We start from the raw sequence: 27,831 nt of genomic DNA on the forward strand, positions 1-27,831 counted from the left end.
TCAATCCACCCCACCCTTGCTAATGTTACAATTCTCCTTAGCAGTTTTTTCATTTATTTGTTCTTTACACTCATTTATTCATTGACCAAGTATTCATTGAATGCCTACTCTGGGTCAGGCACTGCTCTAAATAGTGAATGAGTCAGTATGATCCCTATCCTCAGAAAGCCTGTGGTTTTGTGGAGCAGATGAAATTTAAAAATAAAAACACACATCAATATATATGATCATAACTAAAAGATGTTCTTTGAAGGAAAATAACAGAATGCTATGAGCATGAAGAATGTGGGTGGTAGTGGCGGGGGAGGGATGTATAATTTAGATAAGGGCAGTGGTTAAAGATGGACTCTCTAGGGCAGTGACATTTAAACTGAGACCCAAAATATGAGAAGAGAGTGATCACAGGGATCAACATATGCAAAATGCCCCAGGGTCAGGGGTATAAAGGGGAGGCTTGGTACTTGGAGGAACTGATAGAAAAACTGGGCGCTAGATTGTAGTAGAAGATGGGGGATGTAGCCTAACATCAGGAACTACACCCTGTGAGACCTCGTAGGTCCAGTGTGGGCACTGAATGCTCACACCAGCCCTGTCAGTTCTGCGATTCTGAAAAAGGCTTTGCTCTTCCCTGTTTGAGCTTTAGAAAGCTGTTTGAGCTGTTTGCTCTTCCCTGTTTGAGCTTAGGGTCAGAAATCTGGATTCATCCACCTGCACGTGGGCCGGAACCTCAGGTAACCACACAGAAGCTGCCCCCCAACCTTTCTCCCACTCCCGAACTCTTCCCTACCTTGACCTATACCCGCACCTTGCTCTGCCCACAGTTGCAAAAATAAGCTATCCAAGAATGAACATAGGTCTTCACCTTTCGTAGGACAAGGTCCTTGAACTCTTCCATCATTACACTGGTCAGTGGGAAAAGGCCTAACTTGTCATCACAAAAGAAACATATTTATGGAAAAATTTGAAAAGGGCTGCATTTGAAATGCTAATTCTAAAGCCTTTTAGTGCCAACTCAACTCAAAAATAAACTGCTTTTTACTTAATTCTAGACCAATCTTAGGTCCCAGATCCCTCAAAAAGACTTCTGACCCTTAAACAATTAAGAGCAATAATGAGACTAATAATGATCACTCTCATCTAAACCTCAAAATCCCTTTTCACTGGTTTGACTTTCTTGGGTCAGGAGAGAAAAAAAAAAAAAAAAGCCTCTTTTAACTTATTTAATACAGCCCTGGGCCTCAGGTAGATAGATCCTTAGGGGCTGGGGAGAAAAGGAGAAAATTTTAATCTTCAATTGAGACACTCAAAGCCCATATCAAGAAAGGAGCCCCAATCAGCTAAGTAATGATGTGGCTCATTAATAGGTGATACTAACCACACATGTCCCCGTTAGCAGGAACAAATTATTCTTGCCAAGTTCAGGCATTCCCTGGCAGCTGAAGGAAACATGAGCTCCCCACATGTTAATATATTTCAAATTGCTTCTCAAGGGAGAGGATAATGGGTAGATAATTGTAGATGTGGGGGGATAGGTACCTCAAGTTCTTTACACTATTCATTCTACTTTTGTATATATTTGAAAAGTACCATAATGTTTTGTCTTAAATGTCAGTCCTTTTATCATTATTTATATCTTCCCACTCCCCAGCCAAATAGTTTTCTGTGCTATGGGACAAAACCTCAGTTATCTGTCATTGGTAGCTGCGCTGGCAACAGATATAAAAATCTATTGTTTGACGGAGTTAAAAAAAAAACAAAAAAAAAACTTTTTTTTTTTTTACTCAAACTTTCAAGTGTGAGAAAAGAAACTCAGATATCCACCCTGAATTTGTACTATTTCATTTCAGTAAACAATTTCAGAATTAGACCTACTGGGACCAGGAAGGGGAGTGCCAAATAGACATTACCATTTTCATTATCACTGGCAGTGGTGAAGGCACTTCAAAAAGAACTCAACTCCTAACTGAGAAAGCCTGACTTTGGTAATGTGGAAAGCAGACAGTGGAACTAGCTCACTTTTGGGACAAAATATGCTCCCCAATTCACCCCCTCAAACCTAAATGCTCCCCAAAAGAAGCCTGGATCAATCAACAGCAAATTAAACCACTGAGCCTGAAAGTAGTGGTTTTGATAGATCCTCTTGGGAAAACTCTTGGAAATCTCCAATCTAGAATCTTCCTTCAATATTGATTAGAAGACTGAAGCATAATCCAAAGGATTTTATCTGTCCAAGGGAGCGTCGGTTTCCCAACAGCTTCTTGAACCCACATAAGATGATCCAAGTAGGCACAGGGGAAGGACACAGGGCTTCAGCATCAGCAGCATCCCAGTTTTACAGGATTTCACACTAGAGGATACTGAGCTGTGGGAACTGGTGCCTCAGTTTCCACATCTACAAAACGATAATAATAGAGGTCACTATGGGGATTAAATTCGACAATGACAATGCATAGGAAGTGCCTGGCATAATAGCTCACACATTGGAAGAACTCAATAAAGACTTCTGGTTTTTGTAAATCATTTGATTATTTAACACATCTTAAAATGCTGACCACATCTTAGCATGATCCAGACAGGCCCACTCACCATCCAGTCCAAACCTCTTGTCCAAGGGAAAAATGTCTTTCCAAACACAGGACAATAAATTCATTTTATTTTGCTTTTGAAATAAGAAAATATTAGCATAAATATTTCATCTATTAATGAAATTACAATCTGAACAAAAAGCCCAATCATACAGTGTATCTACAAAGTTAGATAATGTCTTCTGATTTTCTACTCAGATAATTCCAAAGTAGAGCTTACAGTAGTAGAAAGAAATATTTAAGATATAAAATTATCCCACTATAATTTTGTTCTTGATTCCACAAAATACATCATTCCCATGAATTTCTCAGTTTTGAAATAAACAGTATAGACACATGGAACATTAACACTAAAATTCTGTGTAGAAATGTAAAATAGTAGACCTTAAGATGTACATTTTTCTTACTGATTTTCTAAAAATGCTGCCTCAAAAGGGAAAGTAAAATGCAAATCTATGCATGTATAAAGTCAAATCTCCCAAATGTTTTTATACAAAATCTTTAAAATTTCTGATCACTATGCTCATTTTTCATAAATACTTGTAATACTTCACAGAAATTATATTGCAGAACCACATAAACAAAATTTTGTTGTGATCATGATAAAAAATATGTATAAGAATATTTGTAACTATTCATATTTTTAAACATCTTTAGGCTTGAAAATTCAAGAAATGATATTTTTAGGGCAAAGTGCTATTCCAAACAGATATAACTTCATCTTAACTCTGACATTTTACAGATACCTTCCAATTTTTTTTTTTTTTTTTTTGAGATGGAGTCTTGCTCTGTCTCCCAGGGTGGAGTGCAGTGGCATGATTTTGGCTCACTGCAACCTCCACCTCCTGGGTTCAAGCGATTGTCCGGCCTCAGCCTCCCGAGTAGCTGGGACTACAGGCACCCGCCACCACGCCCGGCTAATTTTTTGCATTTTTAGTAGAGACGGAGTTTCACGATGTTAGCCAGGATGGTCTTGATCTCCTGACCTCATGATCCACCCGCCTCAGCCTCCCAAAGTGCTGGGATTACAGGCGTGAGCGACCATGCCCAGTCCCAAATATTTTTAAAATTGCAAATGACAAAGTCAATGGGGTTCAAAACTAAATTCTTAAACTAAGTAAGGAGATAACAGATAACATTTAAATTTGTCTTTGGAAAACAACTATGAAATATTACCATTTTCTCCTATCAGATCAAGTCAGTATTTCATTCTGAAAGGAATGTATTAACATGTGATTTTATGAAATAATCAAGGTATAGGCAAGCTCTCTTGCTGAGCATACACATTAACTCAGGATCTTCCTCATTGCTGTTTTTTTTCCCCAGCACTTGTGAGGCCTTGTAGGGGACAGTGGATTAAATAGCCTTCAGGGTCAAAACAGTTCCTTGACATTTGGATTTTAAACTCCTGGTAATTAAAATTGATTGCATAATTTACTCCTATTACAGGTGTGACACACTGTGAGATTCAGGATTATAATTCTTTGGACTTAAAATGGTTGGAAACAAGCTGGGGGATCTGGACTTTTTCTTCCCTCCATGCCTTCCCTCTTCAATCTGAAGACTCAGAAATTATCCCAAACCATAGAAAAGTGGAGTATTTGAGAATGAATAAATTTATAATCCAGTGAGTAGATTTCTAATTATTATCCATAAAGAGATGAAGAGCAGTGGACAGTGGAACAAGAATTAACACAGGGAGAAAGGAATCTCACCTTTAGAATATCTCTAGGATAATATTTTTCAGACAACTGACCCCCTCCAATCCTCTTTTGGGTAATGATAAAACTAAATGTCTGATCTGCAAAGAAAACTCTCACCAGAGACCTGCTGATTCAAGAATTCAGTTCCTGCCCAATTGGAATACTGCCAACATTTTTCCAACCTAACAGGAATGTGTCTGTAGTCTAAGTAACAGCTTCTTCTCTGAAGGTAAAAAACGGGAAGTTTTGGTGTTGTTGACATTTCAGGTAAGATTGAGAGGTTGTCCTTGTGACTGAGTGTGTTCTGCTAAATTTAGAGTAAGTATTATATGTGATGGTAACAAAGGTGAGAGCCTGGAACCCGGTCTTAGGAAAAGAGCTTTCGGTTTCCAGTGGACAATTTCAAATGGATCTTACCAGATGCCCTTTAAGATCTATTCCAACCATGGCATTCCATGATTATTTGGATTCTCATAGTGGTGTCTACCCTTGGGCAGAGGCAACGGCTGGCTGGAAGACTAAGAGAAAAAAAAAAAATAAGAGTTTCTTTCTATATTAATCACCACTTTTTGAAGAATCTCAAGTATTCTTTAACAATCCCAAGTAAAACCCTAATGAGAAACTCCACCATGAAAAAGTATGGCATCTTCACTCTTCACCACCACACCCAAGCTGACCTCCCTTCTCTAACCAGAACAAGGTAAGCAAAGCTACACGTTAATGTTTCCATTTTCTTTCTGAGGAGGGAACATGAAGGGCCTGAGACTGGAACAAAGCTGCTGCCCAGTGTCGTCTGCTTTGGTTATGCTTTGAAATTATCCCTAATTACAGCTAATTATATCAGCTGTGTCCTTACATTTCTTACAGAGCTATGCCCATTGACCAAAAGATATGAGTTCAGTTATGAGTACAAATCCCAAATGAGAAGGCTCTGGGCTAGTCCAGCTTTCCTTATTATATGCTATTTTCCCTTATAAATATTAATATGTTAACAAAACAATGATAATAATTTCCTTGGAAGGCAATCCTTCTGCCAAAATAAAAAGTTTCAGAAACATGAAGAATCTGGTGGCCCCACCTCTCTCAAACCTGAAGATTCTGGGGCTCAAGGCCTTTGGTCATGTGAGGCTGTAGCCAGGCACTGCTGTAGCCACAGGCTTCCCATGTTTCTGATCTAATTCTCTTGCCACAGAATAAGCCACTGATCCATTGGTCCATAGCTGCAGCTTAGGATCAGATTCTTTGGCAATGAACTGCAACTGGGTTTTTCTCATTCTCTTTAAAAGTCTAGCAAAGCCAAGCAACACAGAACTAAATATCATTGAAAATCCACAGAGGAGGAATGCTGCAGTGTAGCTGCCGGTGGTATCTACCAGCCATCCTGTAATAAACAACAGCAAAATTTTATTTTTGAGTTGAAAATTCAATTGCTTACCCACTCTCAAATTCTAATGATTTGTAAGGATAATAATAGATCGATAGCCCCACCAATTGTAACTTTGAAACAAAAAGAGGTCACCTAAAAATATTGTGCAGCAACTGAAAAATACATTCTGTTTTCCAGGAAAACTTCTAGAGTGAATTGATTGTTGTTCTGTAAAGTGCTTGGAAGAGCATCATGTACTTAGTAGTCACAACGTAAATATTAGTTACTATTAACCCCATGAAATCTGGTGAAAAGATAAAAATAGCATCATTTAAATCATTAAGGTTGGAATAATTTACCTAGGGTGTTAAGAGAACATATTTGTACAAAATGCCAGTAGTATTCACAGCACCCATACACTGTTTTGAGTAACATGACATGCTTCAAAGCAGTATCGCATTTTCAACTGGATTCAGTCATTGTACTCTATCCAGTTTGAAAATCAGAACTTTCAGCTATTTTAGAAGTTGCAAATGCAAACTAGCTTTTTTTTCTTTATCTCTTGTTGCAACAAATTAATCTCAATATCTATCTCAGCTCTAAATTTTGAGGAAAACCGGGCATATGATATGCAAAATAGGGGCCACAATGACAGAAAACCAGTGGAATAACATTATACTTCATCAGGCAATTATTTTATAATTAACAAAGGTTTTTTAAATTCCTTCAAACTTTCCTTATCTGCCAAGAAAACCCACCAGAGAAGTATATGATTTCTTCTCTTACCCACTTCAGATCCATTCATCAAAAATAGCATGTAGAAGTTGTTATAAGCCCCACAAAATTTCCTGAATTTAAACTGCTCTCAAATATTTTAGTTATTGTTTGATTTACTTGTGCAATTCTATAGCACCAAACAAAAAAGACTGAGTACACAGTTGTCATTTGAAAGGTAAATAAATAAGAAAATGATACAATAAGAATTAATCCTCTAATTCCCAGTAATGAGTATCATGTCTGATTTGCCAATGAAGGCCACGAACTGAATCCCAATTTCATTTGTGTCCTATGACCTTTGATAGAATGACACTGTTTCTAAAGGTTGGTGAGCACTAAAATAAGCTATGAAAGGAGGATGTGGGAATATTTTGGGGGCAGTTTTCAAAAATGGAGCATTAAACATAAAGATCTGTATCATGGAGTTCAAACTGAACAGGATTTTGTCATCTGCACCACTCAAGCGGCCACAATTTCCCCTAGTTTGCTGTTTTTATTCCACCCCAATTGCTGGATTTGGAAATAGCCTGAAACTGTCTATTCACAATAATAGTTAATAGCAGAAACTCTGCCTTCCTCAAAAAAATTCCTGCCTTCTTTCTAGGCAAAGTTTTGGGTTATTTCTCTTTTGCCTGTCTTCAGAGAGCTTGTTCACTCTCTCAGTTTTAATTTAGGCAGATAATAATATGGAACAGTAATTCTCAATATTTACCTTGCATGAGCATCACAACAAAGCTGGTTGAAAATGCAGATTTCTGGAACTCATCCTCAACATTCAGTTCACAGGTGGGAGTGTCAAGGAATCTGCATTTTTAACAAGGTCCCTAGGAGACTCTGATGCAGGTGGTGTAGACCACATGCTTTAGGAAGGAGAAACAGCTTCTGACCTGTTTACTCCTGTCTCTCCAGCATGATAAACACAATGCTAGTTACACATGCAATATGTATTTGTTGAATTACTTGTTTAATGCATACAATAAATATTTGTCAAATTGTTTAATCATGCTTCACTCTATAGCATTTTAGAGTTTATAAAACATTCTATGTGCTTTATATGATGATTCCCAAATCTATATATAAACCAGACCATCCATTAAAGCTCATATTTCATCTTTAAACAGCTCTATTGAGCATTTTTACCTGTATATTTCAGAAATCTCAACATATCTAAAAACCATATTCATTATTTTTCAGGCAAAGCCACTTTCTCGAATTTCCTTATTTTCTCAACCACGACATTATTTTCTAAGTCATCCTTGACTTCTTTGTCTCATTCACCTCTGTATGCTAAATTCTGCTGAATTTTGTTTTGAAAACTTCTTCCTTGCCCCCAGAGCTCATCTTTATTTCTGCTGCAGCAGCCCTAGCTCAGGCGTTTATCAGCTGCCTCCTAAACTATTAGAATGGAATCTTAGCTACCTCTCTCCTAAGTTACTAGATCAATTGCTAGATCACATTTTCTAACATATATACTTTACCATATTATCCTTTTACATAAAAACTTTAGTACTATCCATAGTCTCTGAAGAATAGAGCCCAGTTCCTCTGTCTGGCACCCAAAACACTCCACTATGACACTGGCGTTTATAATTTCAGCCTCATCACCCACTGCCCCCTGTTGGAATCCTGTTCTCCCCTGAGACTTCCCTCTGAATGCACCCTACTTATTTATAAGGCTGAACAACTGCTCCATCCCCCTGCTCCCATCATTAATATGGAAAGGAATCAAGACCCTAATTTGGGACTTACTCTTTCCAGGTAGGCTAAGGTTCTTACTTGGTTGGAAGAAGATTATAAAACAAGGATGTAGGTGGGACCATGATGGTTTTGGGGGCTCTTATATCCCTTTTCTCTTTCACTCTTCCCCAACTCTCTTGACAATCCTTCTCATTGACTGCATGTGGGTTTGCTGTTTTCACATCAATATGCCAAAGAGAAAAGGTGGTTGGGGTTTCTCTCTGGAAACTTACCTGCGATGGGTGGGCTCACCAAGTATGGCACTGCGTGAAGGAAGTATACCACACCAAGCGCTGATGACAAAGAGGTGGTCCCCACTATCTCTGTGGTCACTACTGGGATCAAAGTCACGTAGGCACCATCAAAGTAGCCAAAGGTACAAGAGAAAGGCACGAGCAGAGGGAGACTTTGAAGCATTGGGAGGCAGAGATAGCAGAGCCCATCCATTCCCACGGCAAAGAGGTAGCAAACATACTGGTAATTCTTCAGACACCTGTAGATTTGAAGAACAAGAATAAGTGCAGGAGGTACACATTCTGTAAAAGAGCTTTAGAGCCACGGCTATGCAGCAGTAAGCATTGCAGTTATTTACAGAGATGGCTTTCCCATTGTGTGTTATGTATGCTGTCTTCCTATCTTTCTTTTTTGCAAATGCAAGAATTCATCTCTCCAGGAAGCATGGTGTGGTAGAAAGAATATATACTTCAAAATTAGAAAGGTAGAATATTAAAACTAGTCCTGCCACCCACTGCCTGCCTAACTCAATTTCTTTAGCTATAAAATGGAAAGGTTACTTATCTCACAGGGTTACTCTGAAAGTAGTCGTGAAATAAAATAGAAATAAAATGTAAAATGGGGTCTCCAATCTTTTGGCTTCCCTGGGCCACACTGGAAGAAGAAGAATTGTCTTGGGCCACACATAAAATAAACTAACACTAATGATAGCTGATGAAAAAAAGAAAGAAAGGAAAGGAAAGGAGGAAGGAAGGAAGGAAGGAAGGAAATAAGGAGAAAGAAAGAAAAGAAAGAAATAAAGAAAAAGAAAGAAAGAAAGAGAAAGAAAAAGAAAGAAAGAGTGCATAAGTCTCAAAATGTTGTAAGAAAGTTTACAAATTTGTGTTGGACCACATTCAAAGCCATCCCAGGCCACAGGCAGCCCATGAGCCGCAGGTTGGACAAGCTTGATGTAAAGGATCAGAAGGGTAATTTTCCTAGCAGTCTACCTTATTAGATGCTTTTAGGTATGTTATCCATTGGTATCTGGCATGTCATAGATCATAAATACTCAATAACCCAAGTGGTTACACAAAGGGGAAACTGTAATACAAAGACATTAAAATGATTTGCCAGAGATGATGGAGGTCTTGGACTAGGATGAAGTCTAATATATTTCAAGATCTCCCAAGTGGTATTCCCATTAATTTTCCTGATAACTCCAAACCCATTTATGATACCAATAATTTCAAAGAATCTGTATAATGTCAGCTCCAACAGCTTATGCTTTACAAACATTTTTCTACTCACAGCCTCATTTGAACGTCACAAAATAGTATAAGGTCAACAGGCAAATATTGCACTGGCTCATTTTACAGATAGAGATCATTGTGGATCTGAGGGTTAGGTGACTTTCTGTAGGTCACAGGGTTAATAAGGAGCAAAGCCAGTGCAAGAACTTAGGTCTAGTATGCCTCAGAGTAGAGATGCCTCCATTAGACCTACACCTGGCTGCTTCTTGCTGAGTTATTTGATTGTGAAAATAGGTAATCTTTGCTCTTCTACTTCTTCTTTAACCATTAAAAATGTGGAATCAATACTAAATATCATATTCATAACACTGGAGAATGGCAGTTGGATCCTGATTAATTACCAAAAACATAATTTGTGAGAAGCTACATGATGGTATTAGCCCTGCAGGTCACATCTCAAGTGTGAATGGTTCATCATTTAGGAGAATATGAGTAGCCTGCACTCTTCAGTCCAAACAGATGAGCATTTGCTGAAGAAATTACTTGGTAGATTTCTTATAACTTTGGTTTCTAAGCCTACAATTACAAGGAAATTACTTGCAATTTGCATTGTCAAACATGAATATGTGGCTACAGACAATGTGTTACCATTGCACCTGGCCCTCCTGCCTAAACTGAATTCTGCTCCTTTTTCCATTGCCAGTCAGGACTGGTTCAAAAGAAACTAACACCACCACACCCAGCCAAAAGTTGTCTTGCTTGAGGACTGACTTGTCTTGGGATGGAATTAAATCTACCGCCAGAACTTGTAGTTACCCTAGGCTTCTGCAATTTAGACACATCTGGCCCATGACATCTTTTTGTACTACCTGTGAATTAAGAACGGTTTTTCCGTTTAAAAATGGTTGGAAAAAATCAAAAGAACAATATTTTGTGACACATGAAAATTATAAGAGAAATTCACATTTCAGTGTGCATAAAGTCTTATTGGAACATAGCCACTCTCTTTTGTTTACATATTGTCTGTGGCTGTTTTGTACTATAATAGCAGAGTTGGGTAGTTATGATGAACACTTGGCCTACAAAGCCAAAAATGTTTACTATCTGTTCCTTTACAGAAAATTTTGCCAACCTCTGATCTAGAAGTACCAGCAAGGGAGATGCCTTCAGATACTGCAGACTTGTTAACATTATTCAGACCTAGGTACTCCACAGGGTAAGGGGCTGAGGAGAAACTCAAGGCTTAAAGTCCCCTGGTGGGGAACCAATTGTAGTTTCATGAATTTTACCTTCTGTCGGTCAGCCATCCAAATGTGATATTGCCAATAATGTCAATCACTCCAAGTATGGACATAAGAAAAGCAGCTTGCTGATGACTCACTCCAACACTCAAAGCATAAGGCACCAAGTACACAAAGAGAGGGCTGCAGCCATAAGCCATAAACAGAATGGAGACGGCTAACACAACAAAGTCTGACATGAGTAAAAAACTGTACTCTTGCTGCAAACAGCAACAGAGGCAAGTCTGTGCCCATTCTTTGGTCAAAGATGAATAGGGAGACACCCGCTTAATGTCTTCTTTCTGAGTTCTACAGACATGGTTCTGCTCTGGAGTTGTGTGGTCATCTTTAAGAGTAATTGGCCTCATCAAGGCACCACATACACAGAGATTCAAGACAAAGCCCCCAAGAATGAGTAAGGCTCCCCGCCAGGAAAACTGTTCAATAAGGAGCTGAACCACAGGAGCCAGGATGAAGGTGCCAATGCCACTTCCTGACATGGCGATACCATAAGCAAGGGCTTTCCGTCTGCTGAAGTACTTGCCAACCATGGCAATAGCTGGAGAGTAACAAAGTGCAAATCCAAGACCTGAGGATAAAGAGAACTCTATGAGTGCTGAAGTACCATAAACAGCCAATGATATCTCAGAATACAATGATTTATATTAAAGAGAATCTGACCTCTCATTAAACCCTTTTAAAGCTGCTTTTTACACCAAGCTTAAAACGAGTCTCCCCTCACCAGTCATTGACAATTTGGAAAATGTAGAATATATATGACTTTCTTTTTAGGGAGAACACCCTTAAGGAAATATGACCTCATAAACAAAATTAAATGAAGAACATAAAAGTAATTACACAAACTAAATTGGAATTCACTAGAAAATCTGGATAATGCCAACCAAAGAAACTTATCACTTCCTCCATTTTTTAACTTAAATTATCCAGACAATTCCCTAAACGCTTCACTGCCTATGAAGACACAACACTGACAATCTGCACCACTCTGGAATTTGGATTCAAATAGCATGTACAACTATGAAAATTCCAGGGTAATTTTACATAGTTGGGAAACATCATGCCAATTTTATATGTGAACATAGCAATGTATATTTTCATATATGTGAAAATATCTCTTAAGGTCAGCAGACAAATGTTGACACTCTAGAAAGCTTTTTAGAGACCTTCAACTTTTGGGCTGGGTGCAGTGGCTCATGCCTGTAATCCCAGCACTTTGGGATGCTGAGGCAGGCAGATCACTCGAGCTCAGGAGTTTGAGACCAGCCTGGGCAATATGGCAAAACCCCATCTCTGCAAAAAAAATACAAAAATTAACCAGGTGTGGCGGCATGCTCCTGTAGTCTTAGCTACTCAGGAGGCTGAAGGGGGAGGATGGCTTGAGCCCAGGAGACAGAGGTTGCAGCTGAGATTGCGCCACTGCACTCCAGCCTGAGGACCAAGCCAGATAGACCCTGTCTCAAAAAAAAAAAAAAAAAAAAAAGATCAACTTCTATTACTTTTTAAGTGAAGAAAATCTGAGGGGCTGTGAGCCTGGATTTTATGGCAACTAGAATGTCAGAGAAGGAAAAAGAGAACCACCTTCAGAAGCTCCTGCTTCCAACTGCAGTGCACAGTAGCCAGCAACCCAGAGTTGCCTGGACTGAGGGGTTTCTGGATGTGGGACTTCCAGTGTTAAAACCAGGACAGTGCCTGGTAAACTGGGATCCATTGGTCACCATAGCAGCAGTCAGGGTCTTTGGGTTACTAGGGGTGGGTGTACCTTCTTTAGCTAACATAGCCAAATTTATAGCCTCACTATGAGGTTACGTCCTTTATTGACCTTATTCACGCCACACCAATGGCACAATGCCCAGACAGGAGTTGGCGCTACTCTCCACACCCCTTTGAGTGATGGGCAAACTCCCATTGCAGTCCCACAATCCTATGCAGTCTCTGTAAGAGTGATCTATTGAATGTACATGTTGCTTTTTTCCATGGCATTTATTATGATTTGCTAAAGTGATACTTCCACAGCATTGAGAAAGAATGTGTAATATCAGAATATTCACAATAAAGGGTTTTTTAAAATTAGAAATTCCCATTTATTGGACAGCAATATTCATTATAAAGCAGGAGCAACTCAGATTGACCGTCAATAGTATTTTAATGTCTTGGCAATGGCTGGAAGAATGACCATTGCTGAAAATTCATGTTGCCCTGGGTAATATCTTGTTTCTTCTGAGTACAGAATCTCAGCCATACACTAATTCCAAGGAGAAAGCTGCAGTTGCTTTTACCATCTGGCTGAATTACAGTGGAGATGCATTTTCATTAGGGTAATGTAATCTCATTTCCAGCTCTGTTTAACTGCTAGGTAGGTAGACATAAGCTAGGTCAACTAAATTATGCATCTAACAAAATGAATATTTTATGAATTACTTCTCTGTTGATGTGCTTGGAAACCCCTGGATGGAGTGGGGTGAAACAGGTGGTACAAAGTGCCCTTACCTGTAAGAACTCCCAGAGTGAGGTAGAGATGCTTCAGACTCGTGGCAAATGAGCTCAGGATGAGTCCAGTAGATGCAAGCAAGCCACCCAGCATGATTCCCACTTGACAGGATAAATGGTTACTGACAACACTCCCAAGTGGAGCTTCAAAAACAATAAGAAATAGGTTCAACAGAAAGGCCTTGAGGGCACTGTGAAAGGCTGTGATGTGGCATTGACAGAGGAGAGAACCTTTAAAGCATTGAGCCCACCCTATTAATTCTGCAGCTTTGGAAACTGAGGCCCAGAGAAAGGAAGTGATTGTCCATGGTCCCACAGATAATAAGCAGCAGGGTTGGAATAGAACTCAAGTCTCCTGACCTGCATTTCAGGGCTCAATCCTCTTCATTCTATTATAGTCATAATGGCAGGACGGTAGGGTGTTTTTTAAACAGTGGATCAACTTTCTCTAAATTACATGTCATTTGCACAGGGATGCTTACTATAGTGTTGATCATATATCATTAGCAATAATGGTGACAGTTAATTGCTGGAGAAAGAAAGTGGATAACACCATGTGACCAGCAGTGTTATGCAGTAAAAGACCAGGGAGAGAGATCATAGACAAATTCCACAATCTGGCCCAGTTTTCAGGCTTCAGCACACCCTGTGGTTGAGATATCAAAGCCCAGAAAATCTAAGAAAAATGCTTCATGCCCATGGTGACATTCTGGTTGGTCTCATTTGGTTTGTGGCTTACCAGTGTATCAGAATTACGTTGGCCTCAAGGCTCACAGAATATTAAGTAAAACCAGAGACCAAAATGGAACTGAAGTTCAGGGGTATATGGCATGGCCCAAGGTCACCAACAAGAGCACCTAACACTGAGTGTGAGGTTATTTCACGCCCTTACTCTTTGGGTCTCTCAGACTAATGGCAGGAGTGATGGGTGAGGAAGGCATGTGAATTTCCTTCTAAGGAAAAATTCATGCTGACATCAGTAACTCTTAGTAGCAAGATCAGAAGACCTGATTTTCCAGGTTTCTGAAGAGTATGATCATTTTTGTATTGATCAGACTGAAATTGGGGGTCAACTGTTACCTTCTCTGTTCATCACAGAGCAGATCTGTTCCCAGTGGGTGTCCCACATGTGATTCTGCAGACTCTCATCCATACTCTGAACTTTAATGTTTTAATATTATGTTACAAGGTGAGCAGGTAGGTATATGGTAATTGTGTACAACAGGCCTCTTGGTCTTGCATAGAATTTAAATATGTTGCTTCTGACATAACCCTACTCAAAGCTTGACTGTGTGAACCATATTGACTGTGTGACCATATTGGTCACCTAAGGTCATTTCCTTCTATTTGGGGGATTATGAATATCCTCCAAAAGATAGAAATGAGGGAAATTAGTCACTTTTATCCTCTGAGAAGACAAACATGGCTTCTTTGGTGTGCTGATGCAAATGCTGTGACTAATAATGTGACCCTGAAAATCAAGTGGTTTCAAAAAAAAGACAAGCTCTATAACTCAAATATATGATTTTTTGATCCCTTAAGACCTTCTTCTTAGTTGAAGGAGTTGAGTTGATTTAGCCTTCTCATGAAACCTGCTTTTAGTCTTAGAACTGCTCTCAACTTCCTCCCAACCAAACAAATATTATACATTTCAGTACAATTTAACTGATTCATGAGTAAATGAATTTTTTTTCCAAAAAGAAATATGAGTCAGTGCCTAGAATGGAATAAAATGGTTATTATGAGTTACTGAATACAGGTATTATTTCCCTTTTGCCACTAAGACATGGCTTGAAGAGATGAAAATTTCCTAAAATACTCAGAACTCATTGAAATGAACGGATTAAGTGGGTCTAAGCTACAATTTGATTTAATCTTAGAAACTCTCTAAGACATCAATTTAATAACGTGAGTTTGAAATTTATTTTAAACAAATGCCAGGTTTGTTGTCCTCTACTACACAGATGGAATGTTAATTCCATACATTTCTAGAACACCCTACATACCTTATATAACACTTTCGGAGTTCCTTGAATGAAATTACACCCATAATGAATATGTTTATCTCATGACGACATAATCCTATCCTTCCCCAATACTTCTCTAAGCATGAAGATTTATATATGAAAAAGATGAAATCCATGAGCCAAATGTCAAGCCCTCGGGGAAGGAACAGAATGCAATCCAAGACTTGAGATGTGATACAACACTGTTGGCACTTATGACTATGTAAAAATGGCTCATGGTACTATCAATAACTATTTACACAACTTGAGAATGAGAAGGCCATAGCATTTGGAAGAGAGAAGCCAAGCATATACTATAAATTGCTTCCAAAATCAGGACAGGTTCTAGAATGCTCAGCATCCTATCTCTATATGGAAGAACCAAATCTTATGTGTTCTTTTGAGTGTATTATCTAACTGTTCTACCTGACATCAGCCAAGACCATTAATTACAAGAGCAAGTCTGGTTGGCTTTGGCTGAAGATAGGATTGATCTTTTCTTTATATTATATAGTCCTAGCCAGTTTTTAATATAGCCCTTCTACTTAGGAAAACTAGTAATCAAAGTCAGTGGAACGTCATTGTCATATACAGTTCAAGAGTGGCCAGTAATTCCCTATCCTAGTAAGTAATACTCACCACAGAGCATGGTCACACAATCTACAATGGAATGGATCCATGCCGTTTGTGCGTAATCCTGAGTGAAGTATGTCTGGAACTCCACAAAAAAAATTGAGATACATCTGAAAAATACAATGCAGGCATTTTATGCAAAAAATGAATGAGCATGCATTTGAGCCAGAACTTAAAATGTTTGGTTCAATTAGCTGCTCCTGTTTCCAAGGGTTTTAATTGCTAGACCATAATAAGTGGGAAATCAGAAGCTGACCATTTGGGCCATGCTGGATAACAAGAAGAACAAGTGTTCAACCACCACAGGGGCTACTAAAGCCAAGTAGATGTGAAAACCACTGCTCTAAGGAAGGTTTTATGGAAACAAAAGCAGGTCAGGAACATGGATTCTTATTTATTTTTGTATTTTGCTAACTTCTTCTGAGAGGTTATTATACAAATTAAGATTTGACAATAAAGAATTATATATCACCAGCAATGTCACCTCTAGGATTTATATAAAGGAAATAATCAGGTGATATTGAAGATAGATAGATAGATAAAAGGATATATTCTGGAGAACTAGTTTAGTCTATAAAATTATATATATGTGTATATAAAAGGATATATTCTGAGGGATATAATAATAATAGATATATAAGAGGATATATTCTGGAGAATAGCCAAATATCATAACCAATGTAACTGTTCATCAATAAAGGACTGGCTAAATAAATTATGGCATATCAATAAAATAAAATAGTAAGTCTTAAAAATGATGATGTTGATCTGTATATATTGATTTGGAAATAAATTTGCAATATAACATTAAGTAAAAAATAAGTTAGTTACCAAACAGTTCATATAGTAAGAACTTATTTTTGTAAAAACAGTTTATGTAAATAGAAAATTTCCTGGATGGCCGAATAGGAACAGCTCTGGTCTGCAGCTCCCAGCGTGATTGATGCAGAAGACGGGTGATTTCTGCATTTCCAACTGAGGTACCTGGTTCATCTCACTGGGACTCGTTGGACAGTGGGTGTAGCCCATGGAGGGGGAGCCAAAGCAGGGTGGGGCATTGCCTCACCCAGGAAGCGCAAGGGGTCAGGGGATTTCCCTTTCCTAGCTAAGGGAAGCTATGACATACTGTACCGGGAAAATTGGGACACTGCCACCTAAATACTATGCTTTTCCAATGGTCTTAGCAAATGGCACACCAGGAGATTTTATCCCGTGCCTAGCTCAGCAGGTCCTACGCCCACGGAGCCTTGCTCACTGCTAGCGCAGCAGTCCGAGATCAAACTGTGAGGTGGCAGCCCGGCTGCGGGAGGGGCATCTGCCATTGCTGAGGCTTGAGTAGGTAAACAAAGTGGCCAGGAAGCTCAAACTGGGTGGAGCCCACTGCAGCTCAACCAGACTTCACCTCTGGGGGAGGGCATAGCTGAACAAAAGGGAGCAGAAACTTCTGCAGACTTAAATGTCCCGGTCTGACAGCTCTGAAGAGAGCAGTGGTTCTCCCATCACAGTGTTTGAGCTCTGAGAATGGACAGACTGCCTCCTCAAGTGGGTCCCTGACCCCCGTGTAGCCTAACTGGGAGACACCTCCCCGTAGGGGCCAACTGACACCTCATACAGCCAGGTGCCCCTCTCAGACAAAGCTTCCAGAGGAAGGATCAGGCAGCAATATTTGCTGTTCTGCAATATTTGCTGTTCTGCAGCCTCTGCCGGTGATACCAGGCAAACAGGGTCTGGAGTGGACCTCCAGCAAACTCCAACAGACCTGCAGCTGAGGGACCTGACTGTTAGAAGGAAAACTAACAAACAGAAACGAATAACATCAACATCAACAAAAAGGACATCCACACCGAAACCCCATCTGTAGGTCACTAACATCAAAGACCAAAGGTAGATAAAACCACAAAGATGGGGAGAAACCAGAGCAGAAAAGCTGAAAATTCTAAAAACCAGAGCACTTCTTCTCCTCCAAAGGATCACAGCTCCTCACTGGCGACGGAACAAAGCTGGACGGATAATGACTTTGACAAGTTGACAGAAGTAGGCTTCAGAAGGTCAGTACTAACAAACTTCTCCGAGCTAAAGGAGGATGTTCGAACCCATCACAAGGAAGCTAAAAACCTTGAAAAACGATTAGAGGAATGGCTAATTAGAATAAACAGCATAGAGAAGACCTTAAATGACCTGATGGAGCTGAAAACCATGGTATGAGAACTACGTGACACATACACAAGCTTCAGTAGCCGATTTGATCAAGTGGAAGAAAGGGTATCAGTGATTGAAGATCAAATTAATGAAATGAAATGAGAAGAGAAGTTTAGAGAAAAAACAGTAAAAAAGATATGAACAAAGCCTCCAAGAAATATGGGACTATGTGAAAAGACCAAATCTACATTTGATTGGCGTCCCTCAAAGTGACAGGGAGAATGGAACCAAGCTGGAAAACACTCTTCAGGATATTATCCGGGAGAACTTCCCCAATCTAGTGAGGCAGGCCAACATTCAAATTCAGGAAATACAGAGAACAACACAAAGATACTCCTCGAGAAGAGCAACACCAAGACACATAATTGTCAGACTCACCAATGTTGAAATGAAGGAAAAAATGTTAAGGGCAGCCAGAGAGAAAGGTCGGGTTACCCACAAAGGGAAGCCCATCAGACTAACAGCAGATCTCTTTGCAGAAACCCTGCAAGCCAGAAGAGAGTGGGGGCCAATATTCAACATTCTTAAAGAAAAAGAATTTTCAACCCAGAATTTCATATCTGGCCAAACTAAGCTTCATAAGTGAAGGAGAAATAAAATCTTTCACACACAAGCAAATGCTGAAAGATTTTGTCACCACCAAGCCTACCTTACAAGAGCTCCTGAAGGAAGCACTAAACGTGGAAAGGAACAATCGGTACCAGCCACTGCAAAAACATGCCAAATTGTAAAGACCATCGATGCTAGGAAGAAACTGCATCAACTAATGGGCAAAATAACCAGCTAACATTGTAATGACAGGATCAAATTCACATACAACATATTAACCTTAAATGTAAATGGGCTAAATACCCCAATTAAAAGACACAGACTAGCCAATTGGATAAAGAGTCAAGAGCCATCAGTATGCTGTATTCAGGAAACCCATCTCATGTGCAGAGACACACATAGGCTCAAAATAAAGGGATGGAGGAAGATCTACCAAGCAAATGGAAAGCAAAAAAAAAGCAGGGGTTGCAATCCTAGTCTCTGATAAAACAGACTTTAAACCAACAAAGATCAAAAGAGACAAAGAAGGCCATTACATAATGGTAAAGGGATCGATTCAACAAGAAGAGCTAACTATCCTAAATATATATGCACCCAATACAGGAGCACCCAAATTCATAAAGCAAGGACTTAGAGACCTACAAAGAGACTTAGACTCCCACACAATAATAATGGGAGACTAACGCCCCACTGTCAATATGAGACAGATCAACGAGACAGAAGGTTAACAAGGATATGCAGGACTTGAACTCAGCTCTGCACCAAGCAGACCTAACAGACATCTACAGAACTCTCCACCCCAAATCAACAGAATATACATTCTTCTCAGTACCACATCACACTTATTCCAAAATTCACCACATAGTTGGAAGTAAACCACTGCTTAGCAAATGTAAAAGAACAGAAATCACAATAAACTCTCTCTCAGACTACAGTGCAATCAAATTAGAACTCAGGATTAAGAAACTCACTCAAAACCACTCAACTACATGGAAACTGAACAACCTGCTCCTGTATGACTACTGGGTAAATAACGAAATGTAGGCAGAAATAAAGATGTTCTTTGAAACCAGTGAGAACAAAGACACAATGTACCAGAATGTCTGGGACACATTTAAAGCAGTGTGTAGAGGGAAATTTATACCACTAAATACCCACAAGAGAAAGCAGGAGAGATTTAAAATCGACACCCTAACATCACAATTAAAAGAACTAGAGAAGCAAGAGCAAACAAATTTAAAAGCTAGCAGAAGGCAAGAAATAACTAAAATCAGAGCAGAACTGAAGGAGACAGAGACAAGAAAACCCCTTCCAAAAAATCAATGAATTCAGGAGCTGGTTTTTTGAAAAGATCAACAAATAGATAGATTGCTAGCAAGACTAATAAAGAAGAAAAGAGAGAAGAATCAAATAGATGCGATAAAAAATGACAAAGGGGAAATCCCCACCAATCCCACAGAAATACAAACTACCATCAGAGAATACTATAAACACCTCTACGCAAATAAACTAGAAAATCTAGAAGAAATGGATAAATTCCTGGACACATACTCTCCAGACTAAACCAGGACGAAGCTGAATCCCTGAATAGACCAATAACAGGCTCTGAAATTGAGGCAATAATTAATAGCCTACCAACCAAAAAAAGTCCAGGACCAGACGGATTCACAGCCGAATTCTATCAGAGGTGCGAAGAGGAGCTGGTACCATTCCTTCTGAAACTATTCCAATCAGGAGAATAACAGGGAATCCCCCCTAACTCATTTTATGAGGTGAGCATCATTCTGATATCAAAGTCTGGCAAAAACACACACACACACAAAAAGGGAACTTTAGACCAATATCCCTGATGAACATTGATGCAAAAATCCTCAATAAAATACTGGCAAACCAAATCCATCAAAAAACTTATCCACCAAGATCAAGTTGGCTTCATCCCTGAGATGCAAGGCTGGTTCTACATACGCAAATCAATAAATATAATCCACCATATAAACAGGACCCAAGACAAAAACCACATGATTATCTCAATAGATGCAGAAAAGGCCTTTGACAAAATTCAACATCCCTTCATGCTAAAAACTCTCAATAAACTAGGTATTGATGGAATGTATCTCAAAATAATAAGAGCTATTTATGATAAACCCACAGCCAATATCATTCTGAATGGGCAAAGACTGGAAGCATTCCCTTTGAAAACTGGCACAAGACAGGGACGCCCTCTCTCACCACTTCTATTCAACATAGTGTTGGACGTTCTGGCCAGGGCAATCAGGCAAGAGAAAGAAATAAACGTTATTCAATTAGGAAAAGAGGAAGTCAAATTCTCCCTGTTTGCAGATGACATGATTGTATATTTAGAAAACCCCATCGTTTCAGCCCAAAAGCTCCTTAAGCTGATAAGCAACTTCAGCAAAGTCTCAGGATACAAAATCAATGTGCAAAAATCACAAGCATTCTTATACACTAATAACAGACAAACAGAGAGCCAAATTATGAGTGAACTCCCATTCACAATTGCTTCAAAGAGAATAAAATACCTAGGAATCCAACTTATAAGGGATGTGAAGGACCTCTTCAGGGAAAACTACAAACCACTGCTCAATGAAATAAAAGAGGACACAAACAAATGGAAGAACATTCCATGCTCGTGGATAGAAAGAATCAATATCTTGAAAATGGCCATACTGCCTGAAGTAATTTATAGATTCAATGCTATTTCCATCAAGCTACCAATGACTTTCTTCACAGAATTGGAAAAAACTACTTTAAAGTTCATATGGAACCAAAAAACTGCCTGCATTGCCAAGACAATCCTAACTCAAAAGAACAAAGCTGGAGGCATCATGCTACCTGACTTCAAGCTGTACTACAAGGCTACAGTAACCAAAACAGCATGGTACTGGTACCAAAACAGAGATATTGACAAATGGAACAGAACAGAGGCCTCAGAAATGACACCACACATCTACAACCATCTGATCTTTAACAAACCTGACAAAAATAACAAATGGAGAAAGGATTCTCTATTTAATAAATGGTGCTGGGAAAACTGGCTAGCCATATGTAGAAAGCTGAAACTGGATCCCTTCCTTATACCTTATACAAAAATTAATTCAAGATGGATTAAAGACTTAAATGTTAGACCTAAAACCATAAAAACCCTAGAAGAAAACCTAGGCAATACCATTCAGGACATAGGCATGGGCAAGGACTTCATGACTAAAACACCAAAAGCAATGGCAACAAAAGCCAAAATTGACAAATGGAATCTAATTAAACTAAAGAGCTTCTGCACAGCAAAAGAAACTACCATCAGAGTGAACAGGCAACCTGCAGAATGTGAGAAAATTTTTGCAATCCAGTCATCTGACAAAGGGCTAATATCCAGAATCTACAAAGAACTTAAACAAATTTACAAGAAAAAAATCAAACAACCCCATCAAAAAGGTGGCAAAGGATATGAACAGACACTTTTCAAAAGAAAACATTTATGCAGCCAACAGACACATGAAAAAATGCTCATCATCACTGGCCATCAGAGAAATGCAAATCAAAACCACAATGAGATACCATCTCACACCAGTTAGAATGGCCATCATTAAAAAGTCAGGAAACAACAGGTGCTGGAGAGGATGTGGAGAAATAGGAACACTTTTACACTGTTGGTGGGAGTGTGAACCAGTTCAAGTATTGTGGAAGACAGTGTGGTGATTCCTCAAGGATCTTGAACTAGAAATACCACCATTTGACCCAGCGATCCTGTTACTGGGTATATACCCAAAGGATTATAAATGATGCTACTATAAAGACACATGTGCACGTATGTTTAATGTGGCACTATTCACAATAGGAAAGACTTGGAACCAAGCCAAATGTCCATCAATGATAGACTGGGTTAAGAAAATGTGGCACATATCCACCATGGAATACTATGCAGCCATAAAAAAGGATGAGTTCATGTCGTTTGTAGGGACATGGATGAAGCTGGAAACCATTCTGAGCAAACTATCGCAAGGACAGAAAACCAAACACTGCATGTTCTCACTCATAAGTGGAACTTGAACAATGAGAACACTTGGACACAGGGCAGGGAACAGCACACACCGGGGCCTGTCGTGGGGTCAGGGGATGGGGGAGGGATAGCATTAGGAGAAATACCTAATGTAAATGATGAGTTAACGGGTGTAGCAAACCAACATGGCACATGTATACATATGTAACAAACCTGCATGTTGTGCACATGTACCCTAGAACTTAAAGTATAATAAAAAAAAGAAAATTTCCTGAAAGCTTATACACTAAAATGTACCTAATCATTATATGTAAATGGTGAGATTAGAAATAATTATTTTAATCTTTATAGAGCATTTTCAATTACTTTACAATAAACATGATTTCTTATGTAACCAGAAATGTGTATATATGTGTGTGTATGTGTGTATGTGCAGAGAAAGAAATATTTATATTGAAAAATAGTTAATTACTTAGAGAAAGACGTGTGAACCAGAAGCAATAGTTTGCATCACTGTGCAACTTGGAAAAGCCTTATATGGATTAGCATGGCGTCCTCATTCAGGCAGGAAGCTTTTATAGCCTGGTGATAACAGTAGGGAAGAAATCAGTCCTGTGGCTTGGGGATGAGATAAGAGGTTATTAATCTCTTTGGAGCTAAGTTCCAATTAATTGTGCTTTAACAATCCATAGTAACCTGTTATGTTCACTCTCCCTCTCCTCCCCAGTTGCTGCTGGGTGTGAAAGTAGGTGGTGAAGAGCTTGGAGAAGAAGGGAGAGAACCAGGTATAAACAAGACTGCCATGTTAGGCAGCGCCAGCTTCATGGGAGTGCAGCCTACACAGTCACATAGAGCCTGGCACTTAGAAGCACGAAACTTGATTTAATGCTTGGCTGTCACTGACTGACCTTTTTTTTTTTTTTGAAACTGAGTTTCACTCCTGTTGCCCAGGCTGGAGTGCAATGATGCAATCTCGGGTCACTGCAACCTCCGCCTCCCAGGTTCAAGCAATTATCCTGTCTCAGCCTCCCGAGTAGCTGGGATTACAGGCGCCCGCCATCATGGCCGGCTAATTTTTGTATTTTTAGTAGAGACAGGGTTTCATCATATTAGTCAGGCTGGTCTCGAACTCCTGACCTCAGGTGATCTGCCCACCTCGGCCTCCCAAAGTGCTGGGATTACAAGCTTAATAATTTTATGTTTGAATTTCTGTTTCATAAGTGCAGTGCACTGGAACAATGGAGACTTCATGTGAGTGGAGGAGATACATGCAATATGTGTTTCTGCAGTTCTGTGATGCACCATTCACACATAGTGTTAGAGATGTCCCATAAGCACAGTGTTCTGCTAGGCCCACGATTTGAGAGAGTTCAGTTAGGACTCAAAGCCAGTATGAGGTAAGGGTGTTACATCTATAGCTTAGCAGGCCTGGGGATAGGGAATGAAGTGTCTACCAGCCCCAAGAGGCTACGCTTTCCTTTTGAACCAAAACCTGCTTCAAATGCAGAAAGAAGGCAGTGGTGTTATAAGAATCACAAAGGACCAAGGATTTCTATCATATCCTTTTTCATTCAGATCACTTCCTTGTATTAACAAACCACTAACGTTGAGGGTGATGGCATAGAAGGAAATGGAAAGATCAGCCAACCCATATTTCCATTCCCTTTCAGTCCTTCCTGTTCATCAATAAGCTGAAGGTAGGAGAATGTCGATAGGATGTGCAAGTTTCAGGAAGTCAAATAAAAACAGTTAAGTTAGTTTTGTGCAGGGTTTCTACTGTTCTGATGGAAAATGAAATACGTATGTATGTATGAGCTACAAAATAAGAGTTGCGTGACTTCAGTGATTCCATATATGAGTTCAAGACTCATATTTGCATTTAAAGCTGACATTGCATAACATAAAGATGTGTGGTCAATTCATTCTAATTATTTCACACTCTCATTTTCTTTACTTAGAATAACATTAAATAGCAAATTTAAACATCATGAAAAATTTAAAGAGACCACTGAAGAAAGGAAGAAGCTTTCTATTTTAGTACATTTAACAGCATTTTCCCCTGCTTTTTGAGCAAGGTGCCCCGTATTTTCATTTTGCACTGGGCCCTATAATTTTGTTGTTGATCCTTGTGGTAGGAAAGAAAAAATGGAACAGTGTGGTGAGCTAAATTCTAAGTCCCAGCAGAAGGTGGGATGAAGTTTGGCATGCAGGGCATACAGTAAGGATCAACACTTGTAGAAGGAAAGGGAAGGATGCAGGATTAGGCAGAGAGGTCAAACTGCAATGCAGGCCTAATAAATTCTCAGTCAATCCCAAATGAAATGGTTCAGCCCTGATGCACATCCTCAATCAGCCATTGGCGGTGGGTGCCCCCTCTACCCAGGGGTCTGCTCTTGGGAGACGCAGCTTTCTGCAGGTGAGGGGGACCTAAGAACTGACAGCTGCAGGCTCTGCTGACTGTACACCCTGCAGCTAAGGCCAAATGAGTGGCACATCTCTGTGTTCACCGCAGTCCCATTCTTGTATGCCACACGAATGCTCTATGTAATTCTCTGTCAAAGGGGTATAAAAAGTGGTCCTTCTCTATCCAGTGATTTAAGAATCCAGACATGCTGCAGCAGATCTGACACTAGATTAATAATTATATCAGAACTTGGAGTACTAAACAGTCACACCCAACGACAGAGAGAATGGTAACATAAACTGCCTGGCATTGATTAACTGCAACAGTCAAACTAGCTTTAATTCAGTGCAAACAATAACAAAAACCTTATGACGTTTCTTAACATTTTAAAAATTGCTAGTCTAATACTAAAAAGTTTATTATTTTCTCCTAACCACTAGGACTTCAATTTAAGTAAATAATGATTCATTGGATTTACCCTCAATACAAAATGCAGACATGTACCACATAATGACATTTTGATCAACAATAGACTACATATACAATGGTGACTTCATAAGATTATAATATCATATTTGTACTGTACCTTTTCTATGTTTATATACACAAGCACTTACCATTGTGTTACAATTGTCTACAGTATTCAGTATACAGTAACATGCTGTACCGGTTTGTAGCTTAGGAGCAATAGGTTATACGACATAGCCTAGGTGTGCAGTACGTGCTACTTTCTAGGCTTGTGTGAGTACACTCTATGATGTTCACATGACAATGAAATTGCTTAATGATATATTTCTCAGAACACGTCCCCGTCATTAAGCAACACATGACTGTAGTCTAGTTATCCTTACCCCAAGGCTTCTCAGTGGAAGCACTATTGACATTTTGGGCCAGATAATTATTTGCTGTGGGGGGCTTTCTTGCACACTGTAGGATGTTTAGCAGCATCCCTGGCTTCTACCCAAAATGTCTCCAAACATTGCTAAATGCACCCTGGAGACCAAAATCAGTCTGCCTGAGAACCACTGATCTACTCAATTGCCAAGTTCTACTTATTCTCTCTCTCTCTCTCTCTCTTTAACTTTTTTATGTTTATTGCCTCCCTCCCTCCCTCCCCCCCTTCCTTCATTTGTCTCAGCTCTGTTGCCCAGGCTGGAGTGCAGTGTGTGTGCAGTGGTGTGATCACTGCAGCCTTGACCTCCCGGGCTCAAGCGATTCGCCTATCCCCTACCTCAGCCTCTCCAATAGCTGGAACCACAGGAGTGCACCACCATGTCCAGCTAGAGACAAGGTCTTCCTATGTCACCCAGGCTGGTCTCCAACTCCTGGGCACAAGTAATCCTCTCGTCTCAGCCTCCCAAAGTGCTGGGATTATAGGCATAAGTCACTATCTCATATATCCCTCAAATTCCTCAACATATTAATATCTCTATCCCCCTTACCATTCATCATTCACACCAGCACCTTTCTCTGGTACTGCAGTCAAAACCCTCCTAATCTTCCTGAATTCACACCAGGCTACCTTCAGTACATTCTACACTCAATGTTCTAGAACACAAATCAAATCCTAATGCTTCATACTTTTTAACCTGACTTAGGAGATTGCATGAGCTGGCCCTTCTTAGTGTGCCTCTTTTCTGCGCACCTGTTGGGTTCTTCACTTCAGCAATACTGAACTTCTGCTTGCCTCTTTCAACACATCACCCATGCTTTTTTTTAAATATCTTTGAGCCTTCACTTTTTTTTTTCTTTTCTATCATGCTCTCCCAACCTCCCACATTCTTTAGTCTCAAGATAACCTTCCTCCAGGAAGGTTTCCCTGACCACTCAAGTCTCTCTTGATTCCACTCTTACGTGTTTCAACTACATGCTGGACATTTATCACACTGTGTGGCAATTTCCTTTGCATTTGTTTATATTCTTCACTAGACTGTTACCCTGTGACAGCAAAGACCATGTCTGTCTTATCTCACACTGAATCCCAAATATCTAATATAGTACCTGTCATATACTTGGTGTTCATAAAACACTTTTCAAGGGAAGCAAGCCAGGAAGGAAGGAAAGGAGGAAGGATTAAAGTTGGTAGAGGAAGTGACTAGAAGACAAGGAAGTGAAAATGATTGAGTAGCAACTTCAAGAACTATGAATGAGAAAGGGAAGAAGGAGGAAGACTGGATGGTAGCCATATAGGAACATGTGGTTAGGTGAGGTAAAGTAGGGATGTGAAGAAAATGAGTGTTATAAGCTGAGAAAACAAATCCACAAGAGGGAGATGCAGAAGCTGGAGATGTAAGAGGATCACATGATGTCTAAGAGAAAAGGGCCCCCAGATGATGATATTTTCAAATTATAAATAATAATCTCTTTTTTTCACTAAATTGTTTTGGGGAACTTAGTAGTGTAACCATGTCTGTCCCTTGTCACTTTTTTTAAAGGTTACTTTGATTTCTGCTTGCTGGTTTTCTTAGATGACTTAATCAGTCATATGAATCAAACTTTAGATATACAGAAATCAAAATTAATACCTGAAATTCTTGTCTAAACATGTAAGCAGGCTTAACAAAGGCAAACTTTCTAATAACCACATACAGGCTTCTGAATGA

The 27,831-nt window shown here is 39.5% G+C and overlaps 1 protein-coding gene across 1 annotated transcript in view; it reads right to left on the bottom strand.

Moving 5' to 3' along the window:
• Positions 1-313: 313 nt before the first annotated feature.
• The window catches only part of SLC16A12 (solute carrier family 16 member 12), a 34,670-nt gene continuing 7,152 nt past the window's right edge, over positions 314-27,831 (bottom strand). The window contains exons 2-6 of the mRNA XM_008950673.6: positions 16,068-16,171; positions 13,423-13,566; positions 10,924-11,503; positions 8,402-8,661; positions 314-5,669 (exon numbers count right to left, since the gene is read on the bottom strand). Coding sequence (XP_008948921.1) covers positions 5,407-5,669; positions 8,402-8,661; positions 10,924-11,503; positions 13,423-13,566; positions 16,068-16,171 — 1,351 coding nt within the window. The 3' untranslated portion in view covers positions 314-5,406. The remainder of the gene's footprint in view (positions 5,670-8,401; positions 8,662-10,923; positions 11,504-13,422; positions 13,567-16,067; positions 16,172-27,831) is intronic.

This window comes from Pan paniscus, chromosome 8 (assembly GCF_029289425.2).
Source record: "Pan paniscus chromosome 8, NHGRI_mPanPan1-v2.0_pri, whole genome shotgun sequence".
NCBI lineage: Eukaryota > Metazoa > Chordata > Mammalia > Primates > Hominidae > Pan > Pan paniscus.